The 24,221-nt window shown below is 49.3% G+C and overlaps 1 protein-coding gene across 1 annotated transcript; it reads left to right on the top strand.

Moving 5' to 3' along the window:
- Positions 1-1,737: 1,737 nt before the first annotated feature.
- LOC122384409 (neurogenic locus notch homolog protein 3-like) lies at positions 1,738-20,752 on the top strand. The gene is made up of 2 exons (XM_043371792.1): positions 1,738-1,820; positions 18,260-20,752. The coding sequence occupies exons 1-2, from the start codon at positions 1,745-1,747 to the stop codon at positions 20,464-20,466; spliced, it is 2,283 nt and encodes a 760-aa protein (XP_043227727.1). The 5' UTR covers positions 1,738-1,744; the 3' UTR covers positions 20,467-20,752.
- The last annotated feature ends 3,469 nt before the right edge of the window (positions 20,753-24,221 follow it).

Raw genomic sequence — 24,221 nt, 5'->3', positions numbered from 1 at the left:
CTTCGAGGTCACGTGACCTCACCATTAAAAGTGAATGGGGAAATAAGGAAACTGTTGTTTTTGCGCATGGAATGATTTCAAACTATCTAAAGCACACGGAATCGTGATTTCGTGCACTCCTTGCAAGATCCGATGCTTTACTTTTGCATTTTTGACCTTCCGTGACGTCATTTATGACGTCACACCGGTCATAGGAGTTTCTCGTCAATAACTCATGATCAAATTGAGCCAGCGACTCGGGAAAGCCATCAATGCACTCGGGAAGACCTCCCGAATCGAATGATATGCGATACGACCTCCTTCGATTAAGTTCGTGGCCTGATGGGCTCTGAACTGACCTTGACTCGAGGTCAATACCTTAAGTTGACCTCACCCGAACAAAAAGTATACCATTCGACGCGCCTAAGCCAGGCGAACACGATGGTGCCAAAATCGCTGCTTTGCGGCCATTTTTTGCGAAATTATTTGCCAAAAACCAAACCCTACCTTGGGCTTTTTGACTTCACCTCAGAGGTTACCGGTTGACCTGGGACCTTAAAATCGGGTATCAATCGTTCCGCCTTGAAACGGCGCACACGCTTGTTTTTTCCGCGAGGCTCTAGCTCCATTAGGGGCGAAACGGCAAAAAGGGGTCGTACCAACCCTCCCCCCTCGGCCGGCCGAGGGGGTGGGGGGTCCGACAATAGGTCCGGCGAGGGTTAAGCAGCCCCACTTCGTTTTTAGCATGTTTGCTTGTCACTGAGATCAACAACTCAATCACAAATAATTTCTAGCACTTTTCCGGACCCCCGGCCCAGTGTGCTGCGCCCCGGGCGGAAGGGCCGCTGAGGCGGCGGCCTCCTCTGATTGGTGGAGCGGCGTGTCATGTGGACGATGGCGGCGCGGGGTTCGAATGCGTTTGCACGGTCCCTCTGTTCTAAGCCGCTCGGTCGGGCAAAGTCGGCAGTATTCTTGTTCTGGCATGTTTTTGCGTCCCCCCGCCCCTAAACCACCACCGTTTTTTACGCGCACCACACGTTAGGATGGGCGTTTCCACAAAATGCGATTTTTCCCAGCTAACGGTCCCCCAGTTTTTTTTCTAGTAAGCACCTTTTCCCGGAGGAGGGCACACACGACAGGGCTTTTAGTTTGTGTGGGGACCCATTGCGCCGCGCGGGGAGAGGGGTGTCAGCCCGTTAGCAGGGCAGTCTCGGTTGACACATGTGTATCAGCTTGTAGTTTGTGTCGTGTTCACTTGGGCTGAATATGCCGAAAGCCCCTGTTTGCACAGCTATGGTGTTTTCCTTTGAGGGGTTGGAACTTGGAGGTGGGGTTTGCACAGATATTGGTAGAGTATAGCATGTCTAATTCGCCTAATTATGTTTGCTGGCAGCTCGAAGCGGAAGCGGAAAGTAAGATTATAAAAGATAGTATTGAAACTGATAGACAAATTGAATTATAATTGGAAAACAATGGGAACGTTTTTGGGTTATATTACTTTAAGTTGGCTACACATGTGTTTCGATATAAATCTTTTTCAAGCCATAAAGACAAAGTCACTGTAAATAATTCGCCTAAACATCAAAGGACTTTGATGTTTACCGCACTTGGTGAAACTGGGCCCTGGTGACGTATGTGTTGTTTAGATCCGGGTGTGCTGTTGCCTTTGGCGTGTCAAAATAGTGACCTTTGCGGGCAGCCTGTGACACGGCCCGCGCCGCGGTATAAGAGCGGCTCCGCACACTTGCCCTCAGCACTCGGCACCATGGCCTCTGTCACGTGCCTGCCGCTGTTATTACTGGCCCTGGCCGTTGGTCCCGCCACAATACAAGCTTGCAAAGGTTAGTGCTTATGCCATAATTTCGGCACGACACTATATAGTCATATCTTACCCCAAATCTATCTTTACGGTTACCTCCCAAAAAGTACGGAGTTGAAGTGCATTGAATCAATTTCTACGTGCTTCGATCATTACAGATATGGGTGAACATTTCATGATTTTTTTTCTTTTTTTTTTGTCCCAGCACGGTTCGTCGGTAGGTCATGTGCTCACAAGAAGTAAGGTATACTATTCGATAGCTGACGGCGAACTGATTTCAGTGATGTGTATCTTTATATGTGTATCATGTTCGCACATGTTAAAATTTCAGACCCGGGTAGGTCACCAGGTAACGTCAAGTGACCTTACCTCAGAAAAGGTTCGAAGGCTCGCTAAAGCTGCACCGACGAAACGATCACTTTGAAACTTTTAGCGATTGATATGCGAACAATATATATAAAATGTACATCTCGGATTTTTTATGTCTGTGACCTAAGGTCAGGTCAATTTTGCGACCTCTCCATTATAAATCAATGCGAGAAAATTGAAATGCGCCTCTTTTAGACGAATGTCGTTCAAAACCCTCTCAAACATCTTACATCGGTTCATGGGTAAACATGACACACCTGAATCGGTAAAATGCACATGTGACCCATCTGAGGTCATTTCAGGTCATGAACGGTCACCAGCAGATTTGTGGCTATAACTTTTGATATAGACGTGCAAGAACGGTGCAAACACGTCAGATGTGTTCAGCTCGACAATGCGGATCGACTAATGTGCAACATGATCCTTTCCGGTCAGGTTATGACCTTGGACTGGGGTCAAATTTTCAAAATAACCTTTCAAGATCAACAAATAGTTCATTCGACGCGTCTCGACGAGAGGAACAAGCTATGCTGCCAAAAGTAATATCGTGGATCTTTTGAGTCGAAAGTTATTGCCGAAAAACTGTTTTTTCGTGAAAAGGGCTATTTTTACAGTTTTTGCCCTCTGGAGGCTAAACCGTTGACCTTGGGCCAAATCTGAGAACATAGTCAAAAAGGTTTGTAAAATGGCTATCGAATGCTCTTTTCCGCGGCGCTGTAGCTATATTGGTTCCCGAATTAGCCCGTAGCCGTTGGCAGTTTCCAAAATTATTGAAATTAACTAAATTTGACCTTTGATGACTTCTGGTGACCTGACCTAAAAGATGACCCGAGGTGTTTCCGTCATTATTTTTGACGCTCTTTCGATTGCCGCTTACCGCGTGTCGCTACGTGGCCCAGGAGCCAAGTTAGATGGGGGGGGGGGGCTATTCAGACACCCCGCGGCCTGGCGCGGAAGTGGTGGAGCACCGGCCCGGCGCGGAAGTCGCGGAGCACCAGGGCACCAATCGAGGTGCGGGTTAACCCGCGCCCGGCTGGGGGTCCTGGATTTCCACGCCCTGCTGGGGGGGGGGGGGTGTCTGAACACCCCCCTTCTAACTCGGCTCCTGGGCCACGTAGCGATACGCGGAAGGCGGCGTTCGAAAGAGCGTCAAAAATAATGAGGAAATCACTTCGGTCAATTTTTTGGTCAGGTCAAAGGTCAGGTCACCAGAGGTCATTGAAGGCAAAATTTCGCCGATTTCCAGGTCGAATGTCGACAATTTCCAAGATGCCAACGCATAACTCGGGAACCAATAGAGCTACAGCGCCGCAGAAAAGCGCATTCGATAGCCCTATTAACGCCCTTTCTGAGCAATTCTCTCAGATTTGACCTAACGTCAACGGTTTTGCCTGCAGGGGGCAAAAACTGCAAAAATAGCCGATTTTTTTTTAACAGTTTTTCTGCAATAACTTTTGCCCAAGCCTTGCACGAGCTTACTTTTACCGTCATCGTGTTCCTTTCGTCAAGACGCATCGAATGAATTATAACTTGACCTTGAAAGGTCAACTTGAAAATTTGACCTCAGGTCAAGGTCATGACCTGACCGGGAAGGGCCATGTTGCATATCACTCGATCCGTATCGTCGAGCTGAACATATCTAAGGCGTTTTCATCGCTCTAACATGCCTCTATCAAAAGTTATTTGCGAAAAACTAGATACCATTCGTGACCTAAGATGACCTCAGGGCATAAACAGGGGTCACGGACACCATTTCCATGTTCAGTGTGTCTAAACCACTCGATATTCAGTGTTTGGGAGTGTTTATAATGTCTTTCGTCCAAAAGAGGCGCATTTCAATTTTCTCCCGTTGACTTATAACCCAGCCAGCAATTCGCTTGGGCTGAACTGTGGCAAGCGTCGGGCAGCTTGGGCTTAGCTTGGGTTTGCCCACTTTGATCAAAACCAATGTATTTTTTACTAGGGCTGAGCTGGGGCATGCCGCAGCTATGCCCACGTGCGGATAGCAGTAGCTCAGCCCGACATCTGCCCGCGCATCCAAAACAGGCTTAACTTGGGCGGAGCGCGGGCTGATCAAGCTGGCTGTGTCCTTCGGCTAACTGGAGTAAAGCCGGAGCTTAGCCATACTTGTCCGGCTGTTCGCGCATGCGCAGTTCTGCGCCAATCATGTGCAGCGTTTGTGACAGTCTGTGCGCTGTGCGACGAAACGACACACCGGTGTTGGGGCATTTGGTGGTTGATGTTTGGGCGCGTGTGACAGCGCGAAGAAGGGATAGTGCTCACTGCTCTTATCAAGTGGACTGGCATGGAGTTTTACGGTAGGTAAGTGTATTGAATGGTGCGCTTGATCGTATGTAAACGTCATGATTTTGACTGAGATTGACGCCATCAAACATGAAGCTGAATAACTGTTCAGCCTGGCGACTTATACCCTCGCTCAGAAAAGCTGCATTCCGTGCCTTTATATCTTTGTGAAATACTAGCACTTCTGAACCAGGAAAATGAAATACAAAACACAAATATTTATCTACTTATCACCGAGCACGCTCATTCTCTGTCCGCATTTAAAATCAAATGAACACTTTATACGGATCAATGAGAAGTGTTTTTACAGTATTAATGCATCAATAAGTTATTTTTCAAGCAAACATGCAATGTAAATTAAACCAAATTAATCTCTTTTCAGGTACGTACCATTAGAGCAAATGGTTCCAAAAAATGGAATAGTTATACAAACCAGGACCGGGTGGACGCCGCAGTCGCCCTCGCCAAGTGGTTTAGCGGAAACTGCCTGCTTATAATTAAGTAGGTATATATACATATACGGAAACTGCGCCGAAAGCCCGAAAGCTGGCCGACCACCTACTGCAGATGTGTGTGTGTGGAGGAGCCAGACGCCTCCAAAGCTCCCATTCACCAGAGTGAAGTTCCTTATAAACGATTGTTTGCTTATTGCTTTATGTCTTATGAGCGATTACTTGCTGTCCTTACTTTATGCTTTCAGTTGAGTGTTTAACCAAGTATTATGAACGGGGAGGGAGGCTAGCGGGCCTTGTGATTGTTTTATTGTTTTGATGGCGTTTTTTCATGACTCATGCCATATTACTGCTGCAGTTTGCAGTCCACTGTTTCATGTATTTGTGTTTCATTTGACGTGTCTGTAGTCGTTTGAAATATATATTCAATCAAAGTCAACCACTACTTTCCTTTTGCAATGCTCGAGCCTCGATGACCGGTTAACAGAGCATATGAGTGACCGTAACAATTTTAAATATGCATTGAAACCGCACAACCTGCTGAAAGTGCATTGGCTGCTACTTGCTACTTGATCCAGTGTGAAGCAAAAGCAAGATGAAGTCAAGTCGAGACTTGAGAAAACAGGAGCCATCACTCGAGCCGAACCCGAGCAAAGCCACAGCAGTTTGCAATGTATAAGCCCCATTCACTTCTATGGCTTAAGTCGGGATAGACAGGGCACACAGAGTGGGCTTGCCGGAGTTCAGCCCGCTCGGGCCCAGAGTAATCTCCATTATATAAATGGATTCACTGCTCGGGCTTAAATCGGGCTAACGCCAATCGTCGCTCAACTAGGGCTAAACTACGGCTGTCCGGAGCTCGCAGAGCGGGCATACCTCCGGCAGAGCATGGGCTTTAGTCGGCGTATTTGTGTCATACGCCGACTTTAGCCCAAGCCCTAGCCGACTTTAGCCCGACTAAAAATCTCGGGCAATCCGCACTTGAGCCTGCTTGGGCCCGGAGCAAAATTGCTGGCTGGGAAGGGGGAGATCGCGAAATTGACCTGACCTTAGGTCATCGATATCAAAATTCTGAGATATACATTTTGTACATGCTATTGCTCTTAGCAATCACTGAAAGTTTCAAAGCGATCGGTCACTCGGTGTAGCTATGACAGACATTGAAACTTTTTATGAGGTGAGGTCACTTCAAGTGACCTGGTGACCTGACCTTGAATGACCTTGGTCTAAAATTTTACAACATGTGTAGAATTGATGTATGATAAGGTGTAATAAAAACGGTGGCGCTCCGCGCCGCCGTTTTTTAGATATTCGCGAAAAACCATAAGGGGGGTGTTCAAACACCCCCCCCCCAGCAGGGCGCGGGTTAACCTGACCTGACCCTACTATGGTACTACCAGACGCCGGTGGGGCCCTTAGTCACCAGTGTGAGGCCCTCAAAAGTCACCATTGGGTGGCCTTTAGATGCGCAGGTGTTGGGTCCTCAGAGCCGCCGATATAGGACTTTAACCCTCGCCGGACCTATTGGTTTTCTATGTACAGTAGGTCTACTAAAAAAGTCCCCCGCTCCAGAGGCGGCCGGCCGGCCGAACCCCCGGATTCCAGCCCCGACTCTATTGCGCAGGCCGCGGCAGTGACACGGGTCAGGTCGCGGCGCCCGGCGAGTGGGTCAGTTGGCGGCGGCCGGCCGTGGAGTGAGGACGCCGTGTGTGGGGCGCAGAGATGCCGCAGTGCAGAGGAGGGGAAGATAGTGACTCTGCACGATGCCGGAAACGATGCCGGAAACGATGCCTTTGTGATCTAAATTAAACACCTGCACTGCAGTGCATATCCTCCCTTGCCCCATTCATATTATATCAAAATCCCTCAATAATCCGTAATGACCATCCAACGCAAGCAAGCAAACAAAACAACCCGTTTAGTGGCGACATCATCTCGGATAAAAAAGCGACAGTGATGATTAGAATTGACTGCGCGAGGGCAAATCGATTGGTATGTATGTATCATATGCCGAGTATTTTATTCCCATGTAGCAAATTAAGATTGGGGATCTTGTCCAACAAGTCAGCGGCCGTTCTAGACACAGATAAATGCTTTGGTTTCGGTCGCATCATTATCTGCAATAATTCGAAGCGAGGTTTAACCCTCGCCGGCCGAGAAGAAGGGGTGGATGCCGCCACCATGTTTTTTTTTTTGCGATAGCTCAAAGCACACTGATGATAGAAGGCTGACATTTCATATGCCTTACATTTGATTCAAGCCGGATGATTTGAAATCAACCACGTTTTCATGTCAGGTCACTTAACTATGACGTCTTAAGTAAACCTCTGCAGACTGCACGGTTGTCGGTTATAAAATGATGCAAATCCGTAATGCACTTAGTGTCATATAAGCATAATGGGAAAATATGGAAACTGTTAATTTGGCGTCGGAAATGAGCTAAAACATACCTCACGCACATGAAATCGTGACTTCATACATTCTTGGCAAGGTTTAATGCTTCACTTTTGCATTGTTCACCTTGCGTGACGGAGTGCTCGTCAATAGGAGTGCTCGTCAATAACTCCCGATTAAAATGAGCTAGCCAGTCGGGACAGTCATCAATGGACTCTGCAAGACTGGTCAAATCAAATGTTATGCAGCATGTCCCCCTTTCAACAGCTTCGTGACCTGTGTTGCCCTAACATGACATTGACCTAAACATCCTAAATTGCTTCACCTAAGCAAAAAAGCATATAAATCGACGCGTCTGAGAACAGAAAACACGATTATCGAAATGACGATAATGCGACATTTTTTTGCGAAGTTATTCACCAAAAACCGATCCAATGCCTTGGGGTCCTTGACCTGCCCTAAGAGGTCACTGATATTTTAAAATGGGGTGACAGTCGCTGCGTCACGTAACGACGCAAGCGCTCGTTTTTTTTTCCGCGAGGCTCTAGCAATTAGCTCAGTTATAGGAGCTATACATTGGAAACCCAATGCACCCTGTCCAAGCAAAATTTTACCATCGATGACCTCTGGTGACATGACCTTTTGCTCTGAACCGATCTAAAATTGGCTGAAGTATTTTTTCTTCTTTTGCTACTTTCGACGCTACTTCGAATACCACTTAAATACCCAAATTAGAAGAGTCAGACATTTTGTTTTTCTCACAGACAATGACAATACAAAAACAATGTAATAAGACCAGACGTTTCGACAACAAAGTGCCTTCGTCAGTGGAAAACAAGATATAGGCTTTACATCGATAAAAAATATAGATTTTTTATATATTTTATCTTCTATGTTTTTTATCGATGTAAAGCCTATATCTTGTTTTCCACTGACGAAGGCACTTTGTTGTCGAAACGTCTGGTCTTATTACATTGTTTTTTATTGTCATTGTCTGTGAGAAAAACTAAATGCCGAAAGCTGAGTAAGGTATAAGAATGATGCTCAATCCCCATTTCCCCTCCAACAGGGCGTGAGAGTCTAGGCATTCCTGTGGGGCACGGGCTAACAATGACTATCTCATAATCATTGTGGCCATGAACATCTACTGCCATTCTTTAACCCGCGCCCCACTGGGGTCTGCGTATAACACGCCCTACTGGGGGGGGGGGGCTATTCATAGTCCCCCTCCTAACTCCGAAACTACTGGGCCGATCGTCAAAATTCAAACGGCGTCTGATAGCCCCGGAAAAACTGTCGAGCGAAACCTAATTTCATTGACCTCGACGTCACCGATGACGTCACAGGTCAGGTCAAAGTAAAAATTATTAGCATTTTGACTTCTTCACGTTTTGGGCTCTGGCCGCCGTCTTACAAGTCAGATCAGGCTCATTTTTGGTTCACACACTCGTGAACAGATGCTCTAGATACTCTGAGGGTACCAAAGTTGTACTTTGATTTTCAAGTCAAGGTCAGGTCATCACAGGTCACGAAAATATTATATCATCCGTCGGTCACGTGACACATGTTTTATGGTCCATTTAGGCCAAACATTTCGAATTTGATGTCGTTTGTGTCATTCGAGGTCATTTTGAGTCAAATTTAGCTTAGGTCAGGTCACTTTCAGGTCAAAAAAGGTCAAATTTTGAAGTTATAATTTTTCAACAAAAAGGTGTCTATTGGATTCAGTTTGAGCTCAGGAACATGATGGTGCTACTTATATTGGCGTACGATGTCAAATTCGTGCTGAAAAATTGATTTGAAAAATTAATAATTGTTAATTTTTTGCAATAATGCGTATAACTTGGCCATTTTTGAATATATTTAGCTAAAACTTGCTAGAGTTAGTCATAATAATGCGTTCTATCACATATATTCTGTTTTTTCGAAAAGTCAATTTTTTTTTGAAAAAATGTAAAAAAATAAATTCTGAGTTTTATTATATAAAATTTTCGAAATTTTCAAAATTTCGAAAATCTGAGATAGCAGTTTGATAGCGCAGTCTATTCTGAGTCCTCTCATGCAAAGAAATTGGATCTAGCTTAAAAACTGAGCTCTTGGGAGCGATTGCCGTGGTTCAATGTTTTGTGTCGAAATCGGCCGAACATGACGTCACTCTGACGTCATTTCCGGCCGACCTATGGTAGGTACGAAGTTCAAATTTTGACAAAAGGTGTCAAATTGATGCAGCCGAAGGTACTGAAAGTTTGGCGTTGATACGTCAAGCGGTTTGGAAGTTATTGCAGAAAAACGGGAGGGGGCTATAAATAGTGCCCCCCCCCCCCCCCCCCCCAGTGGGGCGCGGGTTAACACCGGTTTCGCTGCGCTGAGCGGTGGCCGTCTCGTTTGTTGGATTCTACAGCTGGCTGGCGGAAAGCGTTACCGGCCGCCCGTCCACCGCCCGCGGGCCGGACCAAGCGGTCCCGCTGACCCTACCTGACCTGAGCCCGGCGCGATATGGGACGGGCAGACGGGGGTTCGGCTCAGCGAAGGCAGCGCCCACTGGTGCTGGGGACTTTTTTAATAGACCTACTGTACATGCGCGCCGGCCGAGGGGGGGGTACGACGCCCCTCGCCGTTTCGCCCCTGGTGGAGCTAGCACGTCGCGAAAAAACAAGCGTGTGCACCGTTACGAGACGCAGAGATTGATACCCGATGTTAAGGTCCTAGGTCAACCGGTGACCTCTGAGGTCAGATCAAGTGCCCCAAGGTACGGTTCCGTTTTTGGTGAATAACTTAGCAAAAAACGGCCGCAGAGCCGCGATTTTGGCAGCATCGTGCTCGCCTCGCTCAGGCGCATCGAATGAAATACTTTTTGTTTGGGTGAGGTCAACTTTGGGTGTTGACCTCAGGTCACGGTCAGGTCAGCGCCCCCAGGTCACGAACTTGGTCGAAGGAGGTCATGCTGCATATCATTCGATTCGGCAGGTCTTCCGAAGTCCATTGGTGGCTTTCCCGACTCGCTAGCTCAATTTGATCGGAAGTTATTGACGACAAACTAATATGACCCTAATGACGTCATAAATGACGTCACGCAAGGTCAACATTGCAAAAGTGACGCATCGTAGCTTGCAAGGAGTGCATCAAATCACGATTCTGTGTGCTTGAGATAGTTGGAGATCTTCCCGGCGCCAGAATAGCAGCTTTCATTTTTCTTCATTGACTTATAATGGTGAGGTCATGAAAATGACCCGACCTCAAATGACTTTAAGGAAAAATCCGAGATGTAATACGAGACGTAGTAGCCTTTGCTCATATTAATGTTCAAATAATGCACAAAATTGGATATATTAAAATAGTACTGATATTTCGCCCGGCTCGACAAGCTATACGTCAGCACAAACACCCTAAAAAGACAACAAAACGACCACAGAAGAAAGACAGGATATACGTTACCCTTCCTTTCATAGACGACACCCTGACTAGGAGAGTAGATGCTGCCCTAAAATCAGTCAATCCGAGTCTCGCGGCGTCTTGGAAGAACGAGAACACCATCCAAAGACGCCTTGTTCACTCGGCGTTAGACCCACCTCCATGCCGCGCTGGAAAGCGTTCATGCCGCACGTGCACCAATGGTCTGACGGGTCGGTGCACCACTAAGAACGTGGTGTACACAATCACGTGCACCATATGTGCTGACTTGGGAGGACCACCGCAAGTCTATATCGGTGAAACCAAACGGTGTATCAGATATAGATTCGATGAGCATTTCCGTGACGGCGCGAATCGCACTCGGCAGACCCCATTCGGTGATCATATGGAACAGTGTCACCCCAATGTGTCAGAGCCACGGCTGTCTGTCTCCATCATACGCCGGTGCAAAGATGCAGCAGACAGAAAGATAGCAGAGGCTCTGGCCATTCGGGACAGGCGTCCCAGTCTGAACAATCAGTTAGATACATGGCCTCTACTAGGGTAGCCCTCTGGTGTCTGACCGACATGGTGTGTGGTATAGGTCTCTGGCCTCTGCAGTCTGCACATCGTCTCCTATTGCTGTTGTGTGTTTGTTCTTCGCTCTACCGTACTGTTACATGTATTTGTTATCATATGTATAAAATGTAGTCAACGTATGTTATAGGTTCTTCCAATGTTCTTATATAGGACAAGTTTTGACTATCGGCTGGCGTTTGTTCCCGTGGTAAAGTCACACGTGTCTCTTTCTTTCTTGCATTTTGTTAAACCTAAAGTTGTATGTGTGTACTCTGATGATGCCGCAAGGCGAAATATCAGTATTATTTTAATATATCCAATTTTGTGCATTATTTGAACATTAATATGAGCAAAGGCTACTACGTCTCGTATTACATAGTATATATAACGATGCTCATCACAGCCATCCATTTCATTTGCGAAAAATCCGAGATATAAAAGTTGTGAGACTCGTAATGGACACTAGATCCTGCAAGTTTCATCTCCCTGTAAAAGTTTCTCTGGGACTTAGGGCGTTGCGAAGTTACGACACCTGAGGACCATGCAGAGGTTCACTTATGACGTCATAGGCCAGTGACTTGACCTGACCCGAAAATGCGGTTGGTGTCAAAAGATTCGGCTTGAATCAAAGGTCAAGTATGTCAAGATTAAGCTCTCTGTGTAGCCAGCGTCTTCGGAGCTATCGTGAAAAAAACTATGGGGGCGGCACCCCCCACCTCGGCCGGCGAGGGTTATTAGGCACTGGTGTAGGCACTCAAGAGTTGGGGCCGGGGCTGTGAAACCCTCAGAGACACCAGTGTGGGGGCGCCGACGAAGGCCCCCACAGTTGCCGTTATGGGCCCTCAGAAAAATAAGTGTGGGATCATCACAGGCGGGAAGTGCCCCTAGAACTGGCCCCTCAGGCAGGTAAAAACTCGCAGAGGCCAGTAACAGGCCTTTGGAGACCACCGAGGTGCCCTTAAAAGGCGCAAGAGGCGCTCAGAAGCCGGCGTGGGGCCCTTATGGAGATCTTAGTGTGGCTATTTAGGGGCCCGTGAGGTGCTCCATGGGCCCTTCTGAGTCGAAATATGGCCATCGTTAACCCTCAGCGGTCAAATGGCGCCGCAGGGCCCCTCGGACCCGAGTCCGAGTGTTCCTTTGAACCCGATTGGGGGGGGGGGTACATGTCCCCTTAGACCCCTAGCTACGCCACTGCTTCATATGCATCATGTCAGGTAATTAAAGCTCGCCCCCCCCCCCAGCTTGAAAATCGTTCCCGGGCCCCTGAGTTTCCGAGCACTGATGTTTGGTGCTCCTTCGTCTCCTGCGCAGATGTGTCCAAATTTTGCGCGAAACGTATTAGACGCGCCGAAGAGTTTGCCAACCTCGTTCACTACGTGGAGGGCGTTGCGTACTGCTTCAGAAGTATCGGAGCTCTCTTTTGCAATCAGTTTTGCGCAATGCGCTCCGCAGTATACGAATAACGCCACGGGCTGTTTGTGGCGCAGGATTGCCTGAGCTCCGTTGAACATTCCGGCTATGTCCCTGCGCCGTCAAATGCCATTTCTCTCAGGTGACTGGGAGGAAGACCCAAACAACAAAGCGCATCTTCAATCATAGCCGCCAAGTCAGCACCAGTCGTGGACCTGGGTTTGTAGAACCCAAGGAACTCTTCATGAACATTAACCCTCGCGGGCCCGGGGGGGGGGGGGCGTTTTTCGCCCCCCCCCTGGCGAATATTTGTGATTGCTCCCGAACGCTTAGGGATAGCAAGGCGAAACTTTCAGTACCTTTTCTCCAATCAATTTGACACCTTCTGAAGTAAAAAATTTGGACCTAGCCCCCTTGATGACGTCACAGGGTCGATTTTTCTAGACCCCTGCACGGGAAACTTCGGCGTCACAGACGCAAACTTCAAATAGCTGCTAAAAATAGAGTTTTAGAGATAAAGACAAATTACGAGCACGGTTGTGTAGTGTTTGACCTAGAGAAAAATAGAAAAATAGTTTTGGTGACCTGAGGTCAGAGGTCAGGTCAACGACCCCGAAATGTGATTTTAGTTTTTCGCAAATAACTTCGACAAAAATGGTCCTAGAGCTTCGGCAGTGGTACCATCGCATTCGTCTTGTCAGGCCGCGTCGAATGATATATATTTTGTTTGGAAAAGGTCAAGTTTCATGTTGACCTCATGTGACCTCGAATGACCTTTGGTTGGCTTTGACACATGAAAGGTCGCCTATGATGGATTTGTACCCGCTGATTACGAATCTGTCATCTATTTTCCTCTAAGCCTTCATTTAGAGCTTCCGGATGGCAAAATTGTCTTATTTATTATTACTAACTTGAATCAGTGAAATAGCCTCTACCAAGGATACTCTTCAGTGACCTTGACCTTTAAGAAGCCTTGTATCGTAAGATGAACCACAAATAGGGAACAGATAAGCCTCAAAACATTTCAAAACATTTTGGAAGTTAGCACGCAAGATGTACGAAAAAGTGCAAAGTTTGAGGTCAATTTTGAGCGTGACCTTGACCTTGACCTTTAATTTTGAGCACAGTTTCAGAATCCTCAGATTCTTTGCTTTCCTATGACACTCAATTTTGCCGGTTTGATGCATCTTGCCGTCTTCTAGAACGCTTACCTTGAGATCACTACACATGTGCCGGTTTTTTTTTGCCTTTGACCTTGACCTCTGACCTTGAAAATTGACCTGAGGTCAAAAATTTTAGATGCTTTAGAATCGTCTTGTAAGGACCTTTCGCTTGGTATCGCTTTTGTTTCCGTAACCCCCTTATTTACGGAGTTAGACAGGGGGGGGGGGGCGAAAAACGCCCCTCCCCGGGCTGCGGTGGTTGGGATTACCCCCCGCGCCCGGCCGGGTTAAGTTCGTCGTCCACAAAACGTAGACTGATGGACCCCTGTTCTATACCGCTAACATCTAGAGTCCCATCTACGAAAACAGAGAAGAATTTCATCTTCATCAGAATTTTCCCCAGTAATATTCCCGACCACATCGGCCGTTATCTCCCTCATCACTTCGTGACTCAGATCAAGGATTTCGGTCTGTACATCATGACTCGTGAACAATTCCTTTCGCTTCAGCCACTGCTACAGTTCAGGGCTGTCTGCGGCCCTCAACTCAAGAAGTTGGACGAAGTTGCAGGAGTCCTCTGTATGTCCACGCAGAGCCAGACCTTGCCTGGCCAAAAATCTGATGGTTGTCACAATTTTCAGCAGGCTTGCCCTTGCCGTCTCTTGTTCTCGCTTCTCGGCCGATGAGACTGTCTAGTGCCTGCCTGGGAGATGGCTGGCTAGTGGCTCAGACTTTAGTGACAAAGCATGTTTGTGCATCTCGGAGCGAGCGTGCCCAGCCATCTTTTCTCTTGCTTTTTTCTTGTTACAGAAACCGGCGAAAGAGAACGCAGGCTCTTGATGACGGAAATGCAGGGCTCGACCAAGCTCGCATGCCTTGGCGCAGTTAAAGCAAAACAATTTTCTCGAGTAGGACAGAAGTGGAGCCATAGATACTCTTTGTACCATGTAGCTTGAAACTTGAGTTTTGGGGCCCACTTTTTGTGTTGGTATGATTGCTGGACTGGGCTGGTTTGGGGACGTCAGCTTCGAAATTTCCCATGGTTCTTTTGTACGCCATCCATCGAGTTTGAGTTTTTAGAAGTGTGCACAGGATATCGAAATCATTACGAAACTTAAATGAAACTTACACATGGCATATGTATACGGGCAGACAGCATTACGATATTCTACAAGAATCGCTCTCACGGCACAGGTTTTGGCAGGTCTACGGTGTCGGAGTTGGTCGGAATCGACAGTTTTGGTTAGAATCGGAGTTAGAGCCACCAAAATTTGGCCGATTGCGACTCGGAAGTCGGAAGCCAGAGTCGGCTTTTGTCGTGGTTTCGTCATTCATGACGAAGAAAAACATTGGTGACTGAAAATGAATGCCTTTCTGTCAGGCTGAATTCTTAACCTACGAGGCGGGCACGAGCCGCTGGGGGGGGGCATAAAGTTGCCCCCCCCCCTTACGTTTTGTGGAATATCTCCGCAACCTGATGAGCTACGAACGTGACACTTGGCATAGCTTCAAATGAATACCTAGGCAATGTTTGAGGAAAGTTTGGTGGTTGTAGTACTTAAGATGACGTCACAGTGACGTCATAAAGTTTTGCCGTTTTCCGATATGGACCGTTTCTGATGTCGCTGAGCATGAAACTCAACTGTAAATGACCTAGACAGCACCTGTTGTCATCCTAAAACATCTAAGTACACTTCCAACTAGCTCCTGACCAATAATCGGTCCTTTACATTCGGTCTCTTACATCGGATATATCGCGAGGAAACTGAGTCTCAAATCTATAATTTGACTTCTGACGTCACTGTGACGTCATTTCAAATGGGATTGACATCAAATTTGGACACAACCTCGGCTAGGTATTCAGGAAGATGTGTGCAAACTTTCGCCTCTCGTATCTCTTCGCGTTGCGACGATTTCGTCGCTGAAGTAAAGGGGGCAACTATATGCCCCCCCCCCCCCAGCGGCCGGCGGTGGCGTGGAGGCCCAGCGGCCGCCGGGTTAACTAGTGGAGTACGTCGGCTCTAAATTTCATAATTTCGATACTTTTGCAACGCCCGATTCGAAATTCCTTCTAACATAAGGTAAGCTGCTGGAGGAGTCGTAAAATATCTCGATTGATGGTTATGAAGACAAATGAAACGTGTTTGGCGATGCAATTTAGAAGGTGGCATAATTGATATAGCGGAGTATGTTACCTATAAATGCAACCGTCAGGTACAAGCAATTCCGTAAGAAAACGTTATGGGAGCCTGGGGAGTACTGGACCATTATTCCTAAGCCTGCTTTGGTATTTTTCTAAAACGTTTTCAACAGGTCAGCAATGGAGTGAAGCTGGCCACACCCAGGAGACGTCTACGTCTCCTCCTGACATTTGTCCTACAGGACAAATGTCAGGGAGGCGACGAACTAGCAAGGTGACGTGACGGAAAGTCGGTAGGAAATTTAAAATCTAGCGACCCTACGCCATGAGTTAAAACGATTTTAATTTTTAAGAATACGCACCTACGAAAAAAAATTACAAATTGTGCGTAGTACGAGTAGACTCCAGAAACATACATGTAAACCGATCACGGATGGATGAGAACTTCAGCATCAAGAAGGAACAAAAAAGTGAGTTGCTATTGATTGAGCGACGATCCATTACATGCGACGAATAACTGCAAAACGCATATTAACTACTATTGAACGGGCCTCATCGATAGGGGGTACTGTATCCCGCTAATTTTGGATAACGGGGGGACCGGTCCCCCGTCCCCCGTTGGCGCCGCCCATGGGAGGGGGGATTACGACGAAACTTTCAGTTCCCTGTAGTTAATCAATGTTCCACCGGCCCTGAAAATTTCATGACCCGGACTCAAATGACCTTTAAGCTGTGATTTATTTCCTAAGACCATGCCAGGCCGGAATCGTGATACCCCGACGGCCGACACGTTACGGAACCAGGATGGGGCAGCCCTGGTGAACATCGAATTCGACGTTTTGTCCTACAAGGCGCACATGACGATGGTGGACACGAAGGATGACGGCCCCATAACCAGTGCGGCGCCACAGAGTGGCACCGTGTGTGTGGTGCGGCTCCATTGGTAATGAACAACATCGACGAAGTCATGCAGCAGCCCAAGTGGCAGGTCAGGGGCGTGAACAAGGAATAAGTCAGAAAATCCAAAGAACAGATTCAGCAGAAGCTTCGCGAAAGTCTTGGAATGATGTTCAACAAGCCGCGCTGCACTGGTAGCGGCAACTCCAATGACGGCAATACCGCACGTCGGGCGTTCAGGTCGACTGCGGAGTTCGCCACTGCCACAGGCTTCAACGAGGAGCTACCACGTCGTCCTTCCGTGATATTGGAGGCGGTAACATGCTAGAGGCCTCTGTCTGTATCAGTTTTAAAAGCCCGCTGTATGGAGACGGCCAGGCTGTTCACCAGCCTCTACAGTCTACAACTGGTACCCGATGCCGACAAGACTGCACCGACGGGTTATCCCATCAGCAGAGGTGGTAGAGCAGAATCATCTGCCGGTGGGGCTGCCGAGCGAGGACGTAGCCGAGGCACAAAGACCTGCGTGTTTTCAAGGCTGCACCACACGCGAAAAGACAGCAGACTCCACACTGTCCGACACCTTCGGTAGCGCCTCCTCATCACGAGTGATCAATTCATCAGAAACATCCGTCAAGAGGACTGACGCGCTCGTCAAACAAGACGTCGCCATCTCCTTCTAGAGGAAAGGACCTGACGCTGAAAGAATCTGCTGCAGGCGCAGCGCATCAACTCAGGTTGTGACGGCGAGCGGGTAGTGGTCACTGCTGTCAGATGCTTCTAGTCACGTCATGTGCCGTGCAGTGATTGTCGTTGTCAAGTCATGTGGCTTGTAAATCGCTGCCTGTAACTTATATGCCTTCGATTTGAACCACGAGTTTCATACTCATGCATTCATGTGCATAAAGCATAAATCCAAAGCATATCATACAGCTGTATGAAATAATGTTGAGAAAAGAAATCGTACGGCTGTACGTGTTTACGAACGTGTGATGCATGAACGAATTGACCCTCTGATAGCACAGGCAGCTTTCTGACACATGACTGAAATGACTTTCACTTGGTCATGGAATCAATGCCCACAGCGTTGAACTGAACGAAAAATGACCTTCATATTTTTGAAAGAGCTTTACAAAAGCTATCGATTGCTTTTTAAGCGCTTTTCTAGCCGTGCTGTTCGTTTTGTGTTTTTAGATAATCGGCAAATACATTGTAGTTGGCTGAGCTGGCTGCCTTGGCTGTGATCCCAACAAGGGCGTTGGCCGTCGATTAAGAGCGGTTTGATCATCAATAACGAATAACGCCAAATGTGTCTGTGGTTGAATATTGAACCGGCATAACCATCTTTCTGTATTATTTTCAGGTGATGTTAGATGCTCCGCAACGCCGCTGATCGTACAGCGACCTGGCCAGTGCCCAAACAACGACGCCATCTCGGTTCTGAAGTGCCCACTGTTGCCGGACGATCATTGCTCGCAGGACTCGGACTGTTCTGAGCCCGGCTACAAATGCTGTGACTACGGCTGTGGACGGTCCTGTGTTCCTGCTTGTAAAGCCACATGCAAGCTCGGTTTGAAGTGCGATCTGGTCCGAGGCAAAGCTTGCAAGCAGTACGGGCTGTGTCCTCCAGCTCACTCGACCGCTGTGTGCCGTCCGGCTCCCCTGTTGAAGCCTAGTCTCTGTGAGCTGGCCAATTGTGGCCTCGGCTCACAGTGCGTGGAACGCAACGGGAAGGTCTTCTGCGTCTGGATCCGTTTCGTCACAAACCCGTGCGCCACTTTCAGCTGTTCCTTGGGTAGAATTTGCGTGGTGCGCGGCGGCTTTCCACGATGTATAGAGTCCCTTCCACCAACCGACCCCTGTTCCCTGACGAACTGCGCGATCGGCACTGAATGCGTCATCTCCAACGGGCGTGGCATCTGTATCAGCAAGTGTGCGCTGGTCCACTGCAAGGGCGACACCAAGTGCGAGGTCCGAGATGGCCGGCCGGTGTGTGTCAAAGGCGAGCCGCCGATCGATCCGTGCGTCGGATTCGTCTGCGGCAAAGACGAGCAGTGCTTGGTACGCAAAGAAGTCGCCATATGCGTCAACCCCTGCTCTAAGGTTCAGTGTTCTGAGGGTCGCCGCTGCACGGTACGCAGCGGAATGGCTGTGTGTGTGCTGGACCCGGTCAAGCCACCGGCAGACCCGTGTGCCAACATCGTCTGCGGAGGCGGCTACCGCTGTCAGGTCCGAAGGCCGTACGGTGCTGTCTGTGTCCTCATCAAGGACCCGTGCGCCGGCAAGAAGTGTCGCTCAGGACAGAGGTGTGTGGTGGACGGGCGCCAGCCGAAGTGTGTCGGTCTCTGTCAGCTGGTAGCCTGTCCCGAGTACACCCGCTGTAAGGTGCAGAATGACGAGGCAGTGTGCGTTCGCGGCACACCGCCGGCACTTCAAGACCTGTGCAGCACCGCAAAATGTCCGATCAAGACGAAATGTGTGGTGAGCGCTAATCAGGTGTTCTGTTTGGAGTTCCCCAAGCCAATGGATGTATGCGCCAGCGTGTACTGCCGCCCCGGTACCGTGTGTGTTGAGGAAGCCGGCCGGGCGTTCTGCGCCGCCACTTCTCCAGGAGTGGACGTCTGCAGCCTTTTCCGATGCAAGCCAGGGTTCCAGTGCGTCATGTACCGTGGGGAACCGGTCTGTATCCAGGCGAACCCGTGCCAGCTTGTGCGCTGCAGTGCCAAGCTGGTGTGCGTAGTGATCGGCGGCAGAGGCCACTGCAGGCCGAGTGCGATTCGCACCTGTCCTCCTTGCCCGCCCCACACCCGGTGTAACCAGAAGAAGGGCGTCTGCGAGCCGCTGCCGAACCCGTGCCGCCGAGTGGACTGCAGCGCCGGCCAGAGGTGCGAGGTGCGTGGCGGGCGCGCCGTGTGCGTCACATTCGACCCGTGCGCCGTGATCTCTTGCGGCACTGGCCAGCGCTGTGTGAGCAACGGCGGTCGGGCCGTCTGTATCAGCACCGACCCGTGCGCACGTGTTCACTGTTCATCGGGTATGAAGTGTCACCACGGCGCCTGTGTGCCTACTAACCCGTGTGCCCTGATCCACTGTCCGTCCGGCACCCGCTGCCACAACGGCATCTGCATTGCCATCAACCCGTGCCTGAGGGTGAGCTGCGGCGTCGGCAGGGTGTGCCGCCGCCGCGGCAGTGTCGGTATCTGCGTCATTGTCAGCCCGTGCGTTCGGCTCACCTGTCGCAAGGGCCAGTACTGCGTGCGCAAAGGCAAGCGCGAGGTATGCGTGCGCCGCAGATGTCGCAGTAAATACTGCAAGAGAAGGAACAAGTGTCGCAAATACTGCGCGAAATGCAAGAGCAAGGGCAGGAAATACTGTATCAAGTGTCGCAAATACTGTGGATATTATTACGGCCGGTACTGCACAGGAAAAAGGTGTAAGGGAAAGTGCTCTCGCTGTGTAAGCAAGCGTTGCAAGAAGGGACGCTGTGGCGGTGATGACGATGATGACGATGATGACGACGACGACGACGACGACGATGATGATGATGATGGAGATGATGATGACGACTGAATATGTCATAAGCTTTGGAAGGAATTGACGTTGATTCGCGTTTTCTGGGTCTCCTATCAATTTACTAGCCCATTTGAAATAGCAAATCGCTTGGTGTTTACTGTTTAAGTCTGTTACTGCTTTTGGGTCATCAGGTCGTGCAAATTGAAGGTGTAAATTAAAGGACCCTTGCTGAATATATAACCAGGGCTGTCAACCGAGAAAAACGAAGAAAAATAAATTGAAAAGCACAAATGTGCCATATTTGCCACCGATGGACCGAAAAGGCATCTGAAACATACCATAGCATATAGCCATGGCAAGACAACACGCTGCAAACACACTTTGCCTCTTCTTTGCAGATGGGGCACCGCGCCGCCGGGCACATATGGTTGCTGTATTGTTCGCAGCGCCCGCCAGGGTTTCGTCCTATCCTGTGTAGGTATTGTGCCGACGCCGACCAGTGACCGGCTCGTAGCTGGTGGACGTCGGCCGCCCTAGTTCGATCCAGGCCGGTCACCGGCGGAGGGGGGGGGGAGCGAACCCATGAGGTCCCGGTACCATCCCTCGGGCCACCGCCGTCGCTCGCGCCCGCGCCGATCTTGCCGCTGCTCGGTGGACCGTCTGAACGTCCAGTGGGGCTAACTCCTGCGGCAGCTGTGCCGCCTCCTTGGCCAGGGTGTCCGCGCTCTCGTTTCCCTCGAGTCCGCAGTGGGAGGGGACCCACTGCAGATGGGCCCGGCGTCCCCGCTCCGCCAGCGTAATCAGGACCTGCCATATTGTGGCACCCAGCCGTGATTGCTGGGCCGCCGGTCCCGCGCGTAGGGCCGATAGGCCCGACTGGCTGTCGGGTCGGTGCACAGCATCACCGGGTCGCCCGGGTCCTCCTCTGGGTGGTTCAGCAGCCAGCTCAGCGCCGTGGCCAGAGCCACCAGCTCGGCTCAGTAGCTGGAACACAGCCGGCCCGCCGGAGCTCGCAGTTCCTGCTTCTCTCCTCCTGGACGAACCACCAGCGCGCCAGCGCCTCCATTGTCCACTCCGACCTCCGCCGAGCCATCCGTCCAAATCCAGGTCGCGAACTGGGTTAAGGCTCCCAGGCCCGTCTCCGCCGCCCGTCTTCTGTCCGCTGCCGACGCGCCCAGCGGCAGCTCGCGGACATCCAGGGCCAGCGACCACCAGCCGCGCCCATCCACGGCGGCGGGCGGCGGGAGATCGTCGGTTCGATGGGGCCCGTCACACCGGCTGCCCTCCAGACTTCCCGGCCCAGAGAGCGCCACGCCCCGGTACTCCTCAGGCGTACGGTGGGACAGGCCTCCGCTACTCTCCTCAGAGGGTCTTCCGGGGGGGGGGAGACAGTGCTTTGGCCAGGAATCTCGCAGCTAGGGACTCTCTTCTTGCTGCGACTGGCACTAGGCCCGCTTCCGCCATCACCGCGTGGTCCGGAGTGGAGATCGGGCATGCTGTGCAGATGGTCGCGGGCCGGATCCGGCCTGCGGGCCGTAGCTTGCCGATCCCTGTATTAGAACGTCGTAAGGTATGGCTGCTATGAGGTTTTTCGGGATTCTGATCACGAATATCATGCGAGCTTTTATCACAGACGATGTCTTCATGCATTTGGGCCAGGTCGGGTCAGGTCAGGTCAGGTCAACCAGTAGGGGTCGTGACGGGTATTCGTAGTAGTAGGTGTCAGCTGCCCCTGACAGCTTTGTAACATGTTACGAAGGCACCAAAACTACTTGGTAACTATACATTCAAATGGTTGCTAAATTCGAAATTAGCTTCAAAAACTAGCCTAGAAACATGAAAAACTCGAAAAAGTGAGCCGAGGTCATCAAAGGTCAATGATCTGACCTGACCTTCAGGTGACCTTGATACCCTCCGTAATGCATAGGACCAATATCATATCATATGTTTGAATGCTTGAAACTACGAAAAGACTGCAAATGCCCGGCTTATGCGCGCTGACATACGCCGAATCGCGATTCCGGCCAAACACAGTCTCGAGAAATAGGGCACAGGTCAAAGGTCATTTGGGTCAGGGTCATGAAGTATTTAGGGTAGGTATAAAATTGATTAACTTGGGAGTATTATAAGTTTCGTCGCGATCAGCCGCTTTTTACGCGTTATTCGCGAAATACCGAGGGGGTCCGTTTGATACCCCCCCCCCCCCTATACGGACTTTAACCCGGGCACCGACGGGGGTCTGCGCCAACATAGAACCGACGGGGGGGGGGGCGGATGACCGCCCCCCTGAGATCTCGAGAACGAAGTAAGATAGCGACAAGCGGTAAACGGCATCGGATACGCACGGACAAATTCTACAATTTTTACAAAGGTCATTTTCAGGTCAGGTCAAAGATGACGTCACAGGGGTAAAAAAGGCAAAATGGCGGCGCTAGATATGGAGTTTTTCTCGAATAACTTTCGAATTAGTCAAGATAGGAACAAACTAAGGGCATCTTCGTGATCCTCTTGTCAATCCGCATCGAATGATATGTGTGTTGACCCCAAAAGGTCAAGGTCAAAGGTTGACCTCAGGTCACGTGACCTCGAGGTCATCATGTATATCATTTGATGCATCTTGACGAGCTGAACACAATGAGACCATCCGCGCGGCTGTATCTTGTTCCTGTACGGAGTTATTGGCAAAAAAACCTTTGGTGACCTTTGATGACGTCACATGACCTTACAGCTGCCCAACAGCAAAACAGACCTCAAGGTAGTGAATGTTGATCATATATGAAGTCATGTATGGTATATGGGGTCATTCCGACCCGTTTTAGTGGTAAAAACAGGGAGTTGATTTTCCCCCATTGACTTATAATGGGGAGGTCGAGAATTTGACCTGACCTCTTAGTTCATCGGTATCAAAATTCAGAGATAAACAAATTGTAGCTACTAATGACCTAATAACATCCTGCGACTTTCAAAGGCCTCCGACATCTGCTGTAGCTCTGGCACGGTCACAAAGTTGTAAAAAAGTGAATTTAGGGGTTGGGTCATTCAAAGTGACCTGGTGACCTGACCTTAAAAGTTAGGAGGTTTAAGCTTGCACACCATGTGTAAAATTGGTGAGAAAATAGTCGTACCAAATTTCGCTTTCCCGCTATTCGCGAAAAACCTCAGGGGGGGGGGGGACGGATATTCGCCCCCCCCCCGTCGGTGCGCGGGTTAACATGTCTCCATCGAAAGATATTGTCGAAAAGAAATCGTGACGTGTGATATTGTGACCCACAACCTACTAACCCGTGACCGTGTTCTATGATAATTGTGACTTTCCGGTTCTGATACCGGGACAAATTAGGCTCACGGGAGTAGGCTCCGAGTAAATATTGAACATTTAGGTAAAACAGATATTATACTTCTGAATATCTAATTCTATGTGTGAAGAGCGTCAACTCAATCGGTTGACACCGCACTAGTCGCAATCTTTCGACTGTTGTGCATTGACATTTACAAAAAAAAAAAACAGGAAAAAATCAATGTCTGTTTATTGTAAGACAAATAATACACAGTTATACATACAATGTTGACATGCACAGCAAACCGTCGGCTTTGCGCATCTTGACGTATTTATTACAGTGAAGAGAACAACAATGATGAGCAGCATTCATGACAGGCTTGACAGTTCAAAGTTTATGCAAAATGCCGTTTGCTTGTGAAAATGTAGTTTGGAAACAACATTACGCAATAACTGGCTTCAGAGCAATGTTGAACCATGTAACTTACCATGTAACTAGCCATGAACCAGTAACCATATTAGTGTACCCTCAATG

Source organism: Amphibalanus amphitrite, unplaced genomic scaffold (genome assembly GCF_019059575.1).
Source record: "Amphibalanus amphitrite isolate SeventyFive unplaced genomic scaffold, NRLGWU_Aamphi_draft 000188F_arrow, whole genome shotgun sequence".
Taxonomy (NCBI): Eukaryota; Metazoa; Arthropoda; class Thecostraca; order Balanomorpha; family Balanidae; genus Amphibalanus; species Amphibalanus amphitrite.
The sequence above is the reverse complement of the archived record's forward strand: the minus strand, read 5'-3'. Positions and strand labels throughout refer to the sequence as shown.

Bases quoted from the DNA above. Each gene is read 5' to 3' on its own strand.
- LOC122384409 (XM_043371792.1), top strand. From the start codon at position 1,745: ATGGCCTCTGTCACGTGCCTGCCGCTGTTATTACTGGCCCTGGCCGTT. The intron at 1,821-18,259 runs GTTAGTGCTTAT...TATTATTTTCAG, and splicing joins CACAATACAAGCTTGCAAAG to GTGATGTTAGATGCTCCGCA.